Below are 14,793 nucleotides of genomic sequence, written 5' to 3'. Positions count from 1 at the left end.
GCCCAGTGCTTTACACTGATAAACATGTCAGTAACATTATTTCTGCAAGTTGGTGGCTATTGAAAGCAGATGTTAACACGAGGCTCGAAATTGAATGTGGAATGTGTATTACAGAATGTGTACATACTGCGAATATCTAATCGTTGAGTACATTGTCTGCAGTACCATGCTACTGTGGCTCGCAAATGTCTTGCCCTAGGGCGTTGATTTGCTGTACAACTGCGCAGATACTCCTCATAGCTGGCGGGTGTTTGATTATGAAACGATAGTAAAGTGTCCTATCATTCGTTGGATGTGGTAAGTGGTGGTTTGTTGTTAGACCGCAGTCAAATAGGTAGTGCTCGGGAGAACCTAGCATGCCACAGACACAATTGTCAGATGCTGAGATGCCATGACGCATAAAATAAGATGGAAATGGGCCATGACCCGTTATGTACTGTGTCAGTGGGGCTATTGTTATAAGACGATCCGTGTCTACCTTTGGTAGGAAGTTATACGTCCTTCTCCCTGTGTCGCAACTATTCCATTCTTCTTGCCACTTTTCTTTACAGATATTACGCAGAGTTTTCTTGAGGTGTGAGACGGGGGTAGGGGCTCTTATAGTTTGAGCGTGGATGTTGTTGGCAGCCTCATTAGCCAGTCGGTCTGCGACGTCATTCCCTTCGTTGTCGGAGTGTCCTTTCACCCATACCATGTTAAAGCGGGCTTGATGATTATTGCGTAAAAGTTGCTGTATATCTATGATGATGGGTGAAGTGTGGTGATGATCCCTGAGTGCGTGTAGCACTGACATGCTGTCCGTGTAAAAAGTCGCATTGGTAAGGGAAAGGTTGAGGGCATGTCGTAGCGCATTAAATATTGCTAGTGCCTCTGCTTGGAAGATACTATTGCTGTTAGTGAGATGTCCTTTCCATTCCTTTACTAGTGTACCATGTTCGTAGTGAGCAAACGCGCAGCCCACTCCCTGATCATGTTTTGATCCATCAGTGAACAGTTGTGTAATCGCAGAGGAAGTGTGTTGTCTGAAGTGCGATTGCTGATGTTGGATTTTGACATGGATCCCTCTACCTTTGATGGCAGGGTGGATGTGTTGCACACTGCCAGGGAGTTCATAGTCTGTTCTTCTGAACGTAATTCCTGCATATGTGGCTTCTAGTCTGTGATGAGTGATTCGTACATAGGTAGCCTCTGCCTCTGCCTTTATGTGTAATGGCAGCAGGCCTGCAAGTATCGTGGCGGCGCTGGACGCTGTTGTGCGATAACCTCCGCAGATGTTTAATGCAAACGGCCGTTGAATTGTGGTCAGTAGCTTGGTCTTTCGGCTGCTCATTGGTTGTGCCCATATGACTGCTGCGTAGAGAATTATTCTCTCTGCCACTGTCAGATATAATAGTTTCCTGATATGGGGGTTTTGTCCCCAATTTCTCCCTTGAAATTGCCTGGCTTTCCTTGCGATGGTCGATGTTTTTGTACGTATTTCTTGGAGGTGCGGTAACCAGGTGAGTCTTTGATCCCAAGTGACTCCTATATATTTAATCGTCTTCGTTATTTTTAAGTTCTTGCCCAGTAGCTTTATACATGGACGTCTTGTGGGATTTGTGCCAGGACGTGGAATTACGATGGCTGCGGACTTTTGTCGAGAGATGATTAACTTAAGTTTATTGCATAGGTCCGTGAATATCGAGCAGGTTTCTGTGGCATTCCGTTCCAGTTCATCTCTTGTGCGGCCAGACACCAGAAGAGCTACATCGTCGGCGTATGCTATGATATCTGTGTGCAAAGGCAATTCATGTTGTAGTATGGAGTTAAAGGTGATTATCCAGAGCAACGGACCGGCGCAAGAGCCTTGTGGACACCCTCTTTCCTGCCGCTTGATAGTGAGGCCATTGTTGTTGGCTACTATGAGGCTACGTGCATGTAGATAGTCCGTGATGATGTTAAAGATGTTTTTGGGACATTGTGCCTCTCTAAGTGCTTGCTTTATAGCAGGCCACCAGAGGGTGTCAAAGACGCTTTGCAGGTCCAGGGATATGAATGCCGTGTGAAGATTTCTGCCTCTATTTTGTTCTATGCTATCTTTAAGATGACTCAGGGCATGCGTGGTTGACAAGCCAGTTCGGAACCCGTATTGCCGTGGGCTGAGGAAGTTGGTCTGCTGGAGATGGAATTTAAGTCTGTTTACCAGTAATTTTTCATAAATTTTTCCCAGAGACGAAAGTAGGCAAATTGGCCGAAACGAGCTTGGGTCATCTGGGGATCTCTGCTTCTTCAGGAACAGGACCACTTCTCCTTTTTTGAAAGCAGTAGGGAAGATCTGGTATTTTAAGAGCTTGCCGAAATATTTCTCGAAGAAGGTAGGGCGGGATGTGTAAGCCACCTTTATTATTGCATAGTCTAGACCGTCTGGCCCCGGAGCCTTTTTTATGGGAAGAAAACGGAAGATTTGCTGTATTTCAGCTGAGTCGAAGGGTATGTCGTCTGGTGTGTTAGGAATGGAATGGTTGTCCCGTATCTTCTGTTGTTCTGTTGAGTCATCATCCGGGTTATCTGCTAGGAAGATTGCATTAAGGATAGCAGATGCTGTGGTTTCTGCAAGATTGGTGTTGTCTGAGTTATTGGCTGATTGGGCATAAAGATGGTCAGGCTTGTAAACTTTATTTGTAGCTAGTTTATGCAGGATTCCATAGACGTTGGTATTAGCTGTGCAAAATTTCCGCCAGCTATTGACTTTGGCTCGTAGTATGCATTTTTATAATGCGCTCTTTCTCTGCGGAATGTGGTCAGCAATGCCATTTTGGTGGCTTCGTCCATTACACCTCGGAGACGCCGTCTTAGGGCTCTGCACTTTTGCCGTAATTGGCGTAGTTCCTTAGTCCACCAGCATACGCCTTGTATGCGTTTAGCAGTGCGAGTCTTCAGGAGCTTGTCGCAAATACATCGCAATGTATTGAGGAGATGATCTGTATAAGTGTCTAATTCCTCTGGGCTGTTTATTTGGCCTATTACTTCTTCTTTACTCTGTAGGGTATCCGAGAAAGCCTTTGTTAATGCACGCAGTTTATTGCCTGGGATCTTGTAGCGCTTAAGGATAGTGATGCTTGTGTCGGTATTAATTGCAAAGTGGATATATTTATGATCAGAGCAACTCTCGTCGTCTGTGACCCTCCAATCTGTTATATTGTTGGCTATGTTACTTGTAGCTATTGTTAAATCAGGCCATCCTTTGTTGTATGAGTTGTCGAACGTCGGTGGGGCATTCTGAGTATTTATTAACTGTAGATTGGCTGTCATTATAAATTCTTCTAACGCTGTTCCTTTCGGTGAGGTATCTGGGTATCCCCAAATGACGTTGTGCGCATTTAGGTCTCCACTTATTACGTGAGGAATGGTAGTATGTTTTCTGTGTATTTCTGCAATACTATCTACTGCATTGCTGATGTCTTCTGGTGGAGAGCTGTAGACGGATGATAGGATAATCTGGGAGTTATTATAATTCAGAAGAATTGCAACATGATCTCGTGCCTGCTTGATAATGAGTGGGGACCATTGTGGATTACAACAAATGATCGCCGCTCTCGGGGGTAGTTCGTTAAGTTGCGCTTTCCGCTGGAAGATCTTCCATGAGAGTGGTAGGCAGGCTATTGCGCCATTTCTGCAGTAAGGCTCTTGGAGAAGAATGATATCTATCTCATGATCGAGGACATGCTGCACTAGTTGCGTATTAGCTGCTTCTGCCCGCTGGAGGTTAATTTGCGTGCATTTTATGGAGCCTGCTGAAGAATGAGTTAGAATCAGGTTGGCTGGGTTGTCGATATTTGTCGGTAGGATCTCTTGTGAGAAAGTGTTGCTTTCTTCAGACGCATTAGGTAGTAACATAGCATTGGTAGGCTGCTGAGATGTTATAGCTTTAGTATTGTGTGTTGCAGCGTGTGTTGTAGACGGCTCTCTGGTACATCAGGCATTCCGGGTGGTATGCCGGATGTTCAAAGTAGTAGGAGGTGCCGTTGAGGTAGTTACAGTCCCCGCAGTTGATACAGGCTGGTGACTCTGCTTGACAGATTTTGGTGTTGTGCGACCCAGCGCAGAAGGCACAGAACTGTTTCTTGCTGCGGCAGAGATCCTGGGAGTGCCCGAATTGCTGGCATCTATAACATCTACGGATTCCCAAGAACTCCGTGATAGTATGAGCCTGCCATGCTGTGAACAGACGTCTGATGTTGATGGCGATTCCAAAGCTCTCCGTGGTACACTCGAGAACCCATTTGACTCTGTTTGCTCGGCGCTCTTTAAGTCGGAACAGGGGTTTGTATACTCTTGATGATAGACCTGCTGTTGCGCTGAGCTCTGCGATGAGCTGTTCTGGTTTAACATGTTCTGGAACATTATGGATGGCTATTCTCGGCTGCCTCTTTTGCCTGAGACGAACCTCTGCCTGGACCTCAGCTTTTTTGATGTGCTCCTGTAACTTGAGTACCTCCTCGTTTGTATTACAAAAAACTTCTAGTCCGCCTTTTGGAGCCGGTTTGATAGCGTTGACGACAACTGGGATCTCACTAAGTGGAACCTTTTCTTGTAACTGTGTTCTTAGATCACGTGGATGGATACTCCCTAAAGGGTTGATGATCAGACTGGGTTTACTGAACTGTTTAAGCACTGCCGCAAAGGTTGGTTTCTGGGGCACAATCGCTGATGGTGTTGTCGCTGACTTCAAGTGGCTATGCCTTTCCCCTGTGTTCCTGGGAGCCTGCGTAGTTGCTGTTACTGGCAGGGCGTCCGTGTTTGTACTTGAAGTAACCACCTCAGGGTAAGGGGTGTTAGTGCCAGTGGTACAGCGCGGGATTACAGAAGTGTTCACGTCTTTGTTGACTACCTCTGTTCCACGTAATGCGATGTCCCGAAAGATCTCTAGAGTGGCTATGAGGCGTGGTAATATATTTTTATTACCTCGAACTGTATTGGCTATTTGTACGCTCTCGTCAAAGACCGCTTTTATTTTTCCTCTATATGAGAAGTCAGTTGAAACTAAGTGATTTGGCAAATCTGGATCACTGCAGTGTGTGGAGGTACGCATTTCAGACATACTGCATTGAGTCTATTGTATGAAATCACTAATGATAAATAAAAAATATATAAATTATTCTGCTATTCAACAGAGTCACTAATTACTATTGGAATCTTTAAAATTATGCACTAAGTCTCTAATTTCACTGTGTAGACTATCTCACTGAATGCTGTAGAAATCTCTATATTATGGCAATTAGAGGCACTATACTGAGCACTAAATTGTGGCACTATAACAAGGAACTATCTGTAATCTCTGTATTAAAGCACTGCTGTTGAAGTCTTATATTAGGAAGCTGTTGAGATCTCTATATTAAGGCACTGAGTCTCTAATTCACTGAATACACTAAATCACAAAGCCACTGCATAACTGTAGTTCACTTGAGCAGTGCTTAAAATTGAGCCCGCAGGAAGAATTACAATGTAAAGTGCACACAAATTATCACTTGCGCAGAACTTGAAACTGAGCACGTAGTGAGAGTTACAGTACACAACACAGCAAATGTGTGATGGAAGTAATTAATTATTAATGCACAAAAGTTTCAGTAAGCACAATAAATAGCAGTACACATGATATTTTGTAAGTATACACATATATTTAAGTGATAAACACGTAAACCGAGAGGTTGTAGTGGTATGCCAGAGGCCCGAAGAATGTTAATAAGTCAAAGATAGCAAAGAGAAGAGAAGAGTGATGAAAAATGGGGGAGAATGTAAGGAATAGCTGAAACGTGAACAGAAGGAGAATCGCAGGTGCAGAAAGAGTAGTAATAGGAGAGCCTGGACCTTAAAGAGGTTGCGGGTTTACAACAGGAAGAATGTGCAGGTGTTTCCACTAGAGGAAACTGTAAAAAAAAAAAAAAAAAAAAAAAAAATTCTTAAAATAGTTGCAAAAATTGCTCGAAAAAAAGGATTAATTAAAATATAAAAAAAGGTGTGCGGAGGGTTGGGGTGGAAAGAAAGAGGGGGTCAGCAAAAGAAAAAAAAAAAAAAAGAAGGTAAAGTATCAAGAGGGGAAAATGAAAAGAGGGCGCTATCTAATGTAGTTAAGGAGAAAACTTAGAAATTAAAAGGGAATAACAGGATAACAAGGGGATGAAAAGAAGAGTTTGAGGCCGCTAAGTTACATAGAAGCGAAGTTATCAGAGAAATAAAATGAAGGGGAAGTCAGTTAAAGGGGGAAAGAAGAGGGGAAAAGGCTTGAAGACAGCTTAACTAGAAAGTCATAGAGGAAATAAAATTAATGTTGGACTGAGAACTTATACTACCCGTAACTTAAACCACAAAATACAGACATTTTAGTAGGAGAAAGAGAGAGAGGGGGAAAAAAAAAAAAAAAGGTTAGAAAGTGCAAACACAAAATTATTAAATTTATATCAATAGTCAGTAATTTATAATACAATCAGTAAATTTCATTATCATTAATCAATAAATTTACATCTATAAAGTATAAAAAGATTTTAACATAAACATGAATAGGCGAATAAATGACAAAGTTGAAGTTCGAAACATAAACAAAGCCGCGCGGTAAAAAGTTCTAATGTCACGGGTGTCAACAGGTTCTGTGCCAAGCGCGCATGCGCTTTGTAGGTGGAGGGGAAAGGTCGTTGTTAATATGCTAACCCTGAGGGGCTTCTTGAGAAAACAACAACCTTGCAACCCCTGCGTCGAAAAATTCGACTTGGAAGAAGTTAGTAGGGGGGAATACGAGTTACGGATTATAAAAATAACACAAAAGTGTGCATAGCAGATGAACTAATAAACATAAATTTAAAGCAAGGGTACCGAAATAAAGAGTACAAGAAGACCTACTTTGCCGAGGATAAATGATGATGATATTCCAAATAGAAGCCGAGATATCCTAGAAGAAATCCGCAAAAATGACACTTTATGGACTCTAATTAAAATAATTATAACTCTGCTTAAACACACACCACAAACACAATTCTTGCACCGTTAGAAAGCGGAATGCGCCAGCTTTCTCCAGATATCTGTGTTGAGAACAGAAGGCAATTTGGTCGCGAGTAATCACTTAACAACGACGGAGCATAAAGCAGCACTTCATTTTCTTCTTCCGGTTCTTCACTCAAAAACATAGGCTCATGTGTAGACAATGGATGAGAAATTAAAAATTTCAATAACTCCGGAATTATAAGACGTAGGAACACAAATCAAGCATCAAAATTTGTAGCTTGTTGAGACCTTTACGATGTTACTAACCTTGTAGACACACGACAAATATTACCGCGGTTATAACTCATTCAACGAGAAGCTCGCGGAATCATCGATGTTTCGGTGTTCAAGGGGAGTATACGAAAAGGAATGTTGTCAACAAATGTTATCGCCATGCACTATCAAGCAATGATAAAAAAATTTGCATGACAGTACAAATAAATGGATGTTGACATCAAATATTATGGTCATGCATTATTTATAAAAAGTCCGATGTGGACACCACATGACTTCCTTGTACGACCTATTAAACTATGCACATTTTTTGCTGTATTTCATTTAAACTTATTTCCCCGAATTTCATTACAGATATGTTTCCTCATTTAGTCAAACCAGTTTTAACTTAGTGGCAACGAAAAAACACACAAAAACTCAAAATATCTTCATTAAAAAACTGTAAAATACAGAAAACTCTAAAACACCAAACATAGTTAAAAACCGTTAAAAATTTTTGCGATTCAAATTAGTCTAAATTAATTAAAATTAGACAGAAAGGTATATTTTTCAGTGCACAAAACCATTAGCCCAACTCCGGAAAAAAAAAAAATAAAAAAATAAAAAAAAAATTCTGAAGTTGGTGCAGAAACTGAGTTAACTCACTGAGTTGTGTCAAATGTAAACAAATGGCGGCGTCGTCAGTCTTAGTGAAACTTAAATAACTTTTAAATTTTTTATAATTCTACCACTCTTGCATGCATATTGACTTAAGGCATAAAACCTTAACCGGAACATAAGATCAATATAATTAAATTAATAATAATTTTATGTAAAAAAATGCACAATTTACCAACATATCAGAATAAAATAACTTAGCTCACCGAGCTGTGTAACAGAGTGATTATATATGTACATATATTTATGTACTTTTGGTGCGGCCGATTGCAAGCAAAAGGCGAGATGCACATCTGCATGTTATAGCAGTCCCACATATGAAATTTCAATGTTCTGAGTCTAGTTATTTTTGAGTTATGCGAGATACATGCATACGTATGTAACCTACAAACGTCACAAAAATTCTCTTTTGAATCCATGTAAAATCCATTTCACAATCCGTTTGGGGAAAAGTAGTCCTTTATTCTGTCCGTACGTACAGATGCAAGCCAAAAACATCGTTCAAATGGAATTGAGAACAGTCAAAATGGATATTTTCGTTGAAATACGATACCCGAAATATTTCGTGATTACAATACGTCCTTATCTTCGTACAAGGAAGTAAAAAGTATTTAAAAATGTGTCGCAGCACTTTATCGGGTATTTAAAAATATGCTGCTTTTGAAATTTTTGGAAGAAAAACTGAACAATTAAATATCTTTCTTCTGCAATTTTAATGCCTTTACCCCAGTGTTTATTGTATTTATTAGAATGTTTTTCATAATTTTTAGGATCGATTTTTCAATTAATGAATTAGTTTCTGAGGAAAATAAAAAGCATATCTATAAGTATCAACTTTGAAAAAAACATGATTTAAATTACATTTTCCAGTTTTTCATTTCAGTAGTTTGTAAAATCGGTTCTTATTTCTATTAAGTGTATAAAAATAAAAACGCACTAAAAATATTCACTAATTTATCTCACGTCTATGTAAATATTAGAAATTGAGTAAAAGGATTTATTGAGAAAATGCAAACTGAAGAAATGCAGTGCAAAGAATGTAAGCTCTTAAAGTTGTCAATTGAGTTGCATTTACAATTTTTTTTAATATTTTTCTTGATGAATTTCGATATTTCAACACAAAGGACAAGAAAGGAAGGACAGAGGATAAGGTGAGAAAACATGTTAATTATGATAAGTAGATCTAAAATAAAAAAATAAGAACAAAATCAGACAACCATTATCATCAAAGAGGTGTTCGAAATTACGCCCCCGAACCGTGATGCAGGCCTCATATCCCCAGCTCATGAACGATTTGATATTCCGTAAAATACCAGGCGTGTCCCAGATTTCTCCAGCAGTGCAACTATTTCCGCAGATCTGTTACACCAATATCTTGACGTACCCCGAAGGGAAGTAGTCAACGCTAGTGAGGTCTGGCCTAGCCTCCTGACCAATGCACCAGATCTTCCCTGCTATCCGATAAATCGAGGATACGTTTCGAACGTAATTTTCAACACCTTCTTTGATGGCAATCGTCTGTTCTTATTCTTATTTCTTGATTTCCTCTGCACTAAGCGTAAAAAAACATAAACCCTGTTCGTGTCCTTCTTTTCTTGTGTTTTGCGTTTTGCGTCGTCACTACAGCGCCAGGAAAACATTTTCGACCGTGCATTGGTATACGTTTTTCCATCATCTAGGTGTACTCTATCTCTCCAGAAAATTTGTAACCGATTTGCTGAAACACCCTGCATATATATATATATATATATATGGAGTACGTATGTCACTTTGATGTCTGAGAATATACTTCATCAAATGGCTGGAGCTTTCAAAAGGTCAGAAAGTCCAAACATTAGTCCAAAAGGCCCACCAGCGGTCGAGCGGTAAAGTCGCTAAACACTGGTATTCGGTCCGAGGTTCGAATCCCGCGAACGGGCTGGCTGCATGGGCGTTTTCGTGGTTTTCCCCATGTGTAACGTGTATACGAGCCAGTTTCCCTTGGAAAATCCTCCACAAAGGCATCCCTCCCTTTAGGCAGATAGCCCTCGTGTGCTTTGCCATAATTAAATACACCACCAAACATTAGTCCAACTGGAATTTTAACGGCAATATTTAATGGAGATTATCAACGATTTTTACACACTTTGAAAATCGGCGATAGAAACATATGTATTTACAGGAAATTTTCCATAATAAAGAAGTATAAAAAGAAGTTCTTTCATCTTTATAACGTCGTACACATCTTTCTACGTATTATTTTGTCATGGGGCCCTTCTCTGCTTTTTGTTTTTAAAAAGCCGTTCTGTCAAACATCGTACAGCGCCATCTCTCTGTAGTGAAAGGTGATATCCCACATTTCTTGCCCTCCATACTTATTAAGTAGTTGAATAAATAAGAGAATTATTTTTATTCAGGTTTTTAGCTTTTGAGGAGCGATAAGAAAACATAATCCCTTCGATATCTTTAATTTCGACTACCTTATTTATGAAGCACATATTGTATTCACCATTGATCAAAGAACTGATGATGAATACGTATAAAAAATGTGGTGTACTGAACTAACATCGAAGCTGCATACAACCATATGAAACTGTGAGAAAGGTTATTGTTTGGGACGTTATTCAACTTCCCTATGACTGGGATTTTAGTTGTTTACGTCGTCATAGTCCCCCTTAATGTGAACATTGAATTTTTGGAACGAAAAACGTCACTCGGCATCAAATCGGATGAAAATGAAAAGTGGTTAAGAAGTGGCACACGTTTTTTCCATGTCAGATAAAGAAGTTAACTACACTTAAACTGAAAGACAAAATGCTTTAGATTTTTTTATTATTTCTTACGATGAAAATTGAACGAAATAACGGAACTGTCGTTGAAGGTTTCATTTAAGGGTTAAAGTAATATAGATACGGGAAAGAAAGTTCTTTAATTTCGCACTGTCGTCTTAGTTGTTTTAAGGGTGAAGGGCACTAATTTTCTTGACTACCATAGAAAAAATATTGACGCACATATGGTTTATTTTGCCTCACCCTGAAGTAAATGAAATCATTGGAGGAATTTGAGAAGAAATATTTGGATACTGAGCGGAGGGAGAGGAGATAGGGAGGAAGAAATTAATTTAGCCAGGGAAGCTGTTTTCTGAAAAATTATCTTGTCACAAACTGAAATTTTTCAAATTTCAAAATTTCAAAATTGAAAAGTTAATTTCCAGCATCTATTATCCAAAATATAGATACAAGTACATATATAAATTCCATTACAAAAGACTACGAATAGAAATATTGTTTTCCTAAAATAACATAATAAACATGCAAATTTAAACCATTATATCCATGAAACAAATAAAACTGAGTTATAAAATAATATTTTACAATCAATGGCTTATACTTTTACGTGTCTAAAGCAAATGTTGGCTGCAAATTTACTGTAATGTTGTTGTTTCCCTATATTTCCACAGGCATTCAAGACGGTTAAACAGCTATAAAAATATTTAAGATATTTTATCCCTTCTTACATTGTGCATTCGTGGTATAACTGGAAGCACTTTCGGCTAACAATCAAATGGTCCGGAGTTCGATGCCTGGCATTATTAATATGTATTTTTTTATATTTCTTGAGTATAATAATTTTTTTTTTTGTTTCATGTGTCTAATATCGGAGGGAGGCTAAGAAGTTCAAGTGAAGGATTTCAGTTGGCATGGAATTAATTGTGCAGAAAGCAGATACACTTCCTGTAAACCACTTAGATTTATTACGAAAACATCTTTTAAAAAAAAAGATGGAAATTTTGATGACGTGCTGTCTAATTATACATTATTTTCATTACCATTAGAGACGCCGCAGAAAACCTAAAAAATGACCTGATTTGTTTACGCTGTAATTTTTCTGATAACATTTATTCGTGCTCATCAAAAGATAAATACCCTGAATTACGAATTTTTGCAGCATGAAAAGACTTGTTGAAGATTATATTTATATTTGAGCGTAATTCCAAAGTATCAAAGTATTAAGCATCTGCTGCTGAAAATTAATAAATCTGAGAAAAGATCCAGATTGATCGATGAGCATCTATAGTTCGTGATGAATATAGCTCCTAGTAATTTTTCTACATAATTACAAACTTTATCAAACCGAAATATCTTACATTTGCTTCTCCATCTTGACGACATGTGTTCTCACGGGCTGCAAAAAAGGTCATCATCATCTGGAAATCTATAAAATAAATAAAAGAAGAGATTAAGATGATAATTTTATGTTTCACTGAGGGAAAAATGAACGACATGGTCGGGGAATCTCTTCTTGAACGTTATCTGGATACATCCTGCTGAATTTGTCTTCATACATACGTTTCATAAACATCACTGGATAAGTCTTTTTAAATGTGTCTTCTTACACACTGAAGTCTTCTTAATGCATTTTCTCCTTAATCGTCTTTTGTATTCTTCTTAAAATAGTTCATATCTTTTAAAACAATACAGTGCACACCAATAAACTTTTAGTCAAATTAGTAAAAATTTGTTGTACGGCAGTTAGGGTGTCTAACCACTTTTTCGTCTGGGGGCTCTGCAGGGGTACTATTCTTCAAAGGTTCTTCGGAAAATCCAACCTTCCCCATGTCGTATGCATTATTAAGTTTCACTCTAATGATTTTGTACGTACCTAAAAACTTGGATTTTAGCCTTATAACTGGACCCTGTTAAGTGCATTTGATAGTTACCATATCACATTTTCTATTTACAAGGGAATTTTCGACTTCGATTGTCTTTCGATTTTCGTCTTGGATATTCTGAATCTGCTTTTCCGCCTCTTTACGTAGATTATCTCTAGATTCAATGAAGTCATTCTGGATTTAAGCTTCTATCACTTCTCTGATCTTCCTGTCTTTATTCGTCGTCATCTTCGTACCAAACAAAAAAATCGAAGGGTGTCGAATTTATGCTCCTCTGAAAAGTAAAATTAATAATTTGTTAGACATCATTCACATGCTTTTACCATTTCGTAGCATCACCTACGGCCATTTTATAAATGCCTGAAATAATAATGGAATTTAAGCGTTCTACTTGTCTGTTAGCTCTTGGTAATCTTATTATAATTAAGGATAAACGAAAATTTTCATTAGTACAATAATTAGCAAATTCTTGACAAGCAAATGGAGGATCAGTTGACGAAGTTTGTCCAGCTACATCTTTTGAAAATAAAGACAATTGAAGCAGTAGCGTATTACCTTCAAATCAAGTATCTTCAAGCATTTTTAACATTTGGTTTCCCAGCTATATTACGTTCAGGTAATGTCAGAGAATTCAGTGACGAAGTCGTATCCGAACTATGCGCTGTGTGGAAAATGCCAAGATAGCTCATGGAAAGCCTCATGGAATATGGAATATGTTAACTACATGGATGAACGGTACAAATAAATGGTCAAATGCTCTGGCCCTTTGTTCAATTCAGCCAGAACACTAGATACCATGAAGTAATACGCTAAAGTCCTTATGAACGCTCTGCCTTGGCGTCAAACTAAAAAGAGGTTTCAAATTATTATCTTTTCCTGGTAAACAAATCGTAAATCTTGAAGCCGAAGAAATTGTTAATACCTTTGAGAAAAATTTGAGCAATGGTTATACGAAAACCATATTCCAAAGGAAAATATTCAGTAGGAGCTGTAACCTAGTACGTCATCATATTAAGCCCTGACTGAACAATACAACTTTATTTCTATGAAAAGAGCAGCCGTAAACGGGAATCTTCTGTTGAAAGCAACGAAAATATTACGAACCTCAAAATGAAAATTTCCTCAGACTGTAATTGGTAATACAAAGACTGCATTAAAAGAATTAAATTAAAGAAAAATAAATAAAGTTCTTGTTTTATATTTATTTAATTCTGATGCACATAATTCTTAAAAGCAGTTTCGTAATTCATTTTTTACTTTTTTTTTTCAGAATTTACAGATATTTCGCAATATTTGGCATTGTTTTTCTTCTGACAATTCACATTTGGAAAACTGTTAAACGAAATGGAGACTGGTGAGTACATTAATTTTGACTTTCAAATTACTAAATGAATAACTTTGTCTCTTTGTCGTAGATACGAACATCACACCATTTCACGTTCTATATACTCTTCGTTAATTTCATATTTCTGCTGTATATCATAAAACTTCATCTCTTTACCTTACACACCATTTCAAATCGTGTCATTCAACTGAATGCAGAAGTTAGTTTTATTTTATTACTTCGGGTTCGTGTACTTCAAGTTTGTTCCACTAAATCGGCTTTCGACCAAGAACTAAACTACTGAAAACAATTGCTATTGACAGAGGCTTCTCATCTAACATTATTTACCAAACAGTTACAATATTCTCATTTCAGCACATCAAAATGCACCCTCACGTTTTAGGAAATTATAAGAATTATGTTGTCATTCCTTTATTTCCATCTATTAGCTACAAAATTGCAGGTATTTTACAAGAATTCAACTTTCGGTTCGTTTTCTCTTCTGTCAATAATTTTTCGCAGTTTTATACATAAAGCCCCCATTCCTGGTATGAAATCTTTGGGTATATACGAGATTACTTACTAGTGTGATTTAATTTACATTAATTAAACTAAGAGCCATAAAATTTTGCGCGAAGGAGGAGGCGTGTGTTAGGAAAAAAGGAACACATAAATTGTCTGTTGCCCAGCACTGATGGTCCAAATATCACATCTTCTGCAGTCAAAACTATTCAAAAACAAATTCAGTTGACAAATTAGATTTATAAAGGCGTTTGGCATTCATAAAATTATTTTGGCTCTAGTTAATGATCCCATTTCCAATCCGTGTTTACCCCCATCTTTTAAGAAAATTATTTCACAGTTGTTTTCATTTTTTATCAACAGATAGCGCCAGTTTCTTGGTTTTCTTTGA

At 37.9% G+C, this 14,793-nt stretch overlaps 1 protein-coding gene across 4 annotated transcripts in view; it reads left to right on the top strand.

The window, feature by feature from the left end:
• Window positions 1-14,793, top strand: part of LOC118192354 (protein O-mannosyl-transferase TMTC3-like) — a 495,624-nt gene that overhangs the window by 392,741 nt on the left and 88,090 nt on the right. For all 4 annotated transcript variants that reach the window (XM_085815135.1, XM_085815132.1, XM_085815133.1 and 1 more), the window contains one exon: window positions 13,827-13,910. In XM_085815135.1, the coding sequence (XP_085671261.1) occupies window positions 13,827-13,910 (84 nt within the window). The remainder of the gene's footprint in view (window positions 1-13,826; window positions 13,911-14,793) is intronic.

Source organism: Stegodyphus dumicola, chromosome 4, assembly GCF_044657685.1.
Source record: "Stegodyphus dumicola isolate Sdum_Otavi_A_Nest chromosome 4, ASM4465768v1".
Classification (NCBI taxonomy): Eukaryota; Metazoa; Arthropoda; class Arachnida; order Araneae; family Eresidae; genus Stegodyphus; species Stegodyphus dumicola.
This window is presented reverse-complemented; position numbering and strand designations above follow the sequence as displayed.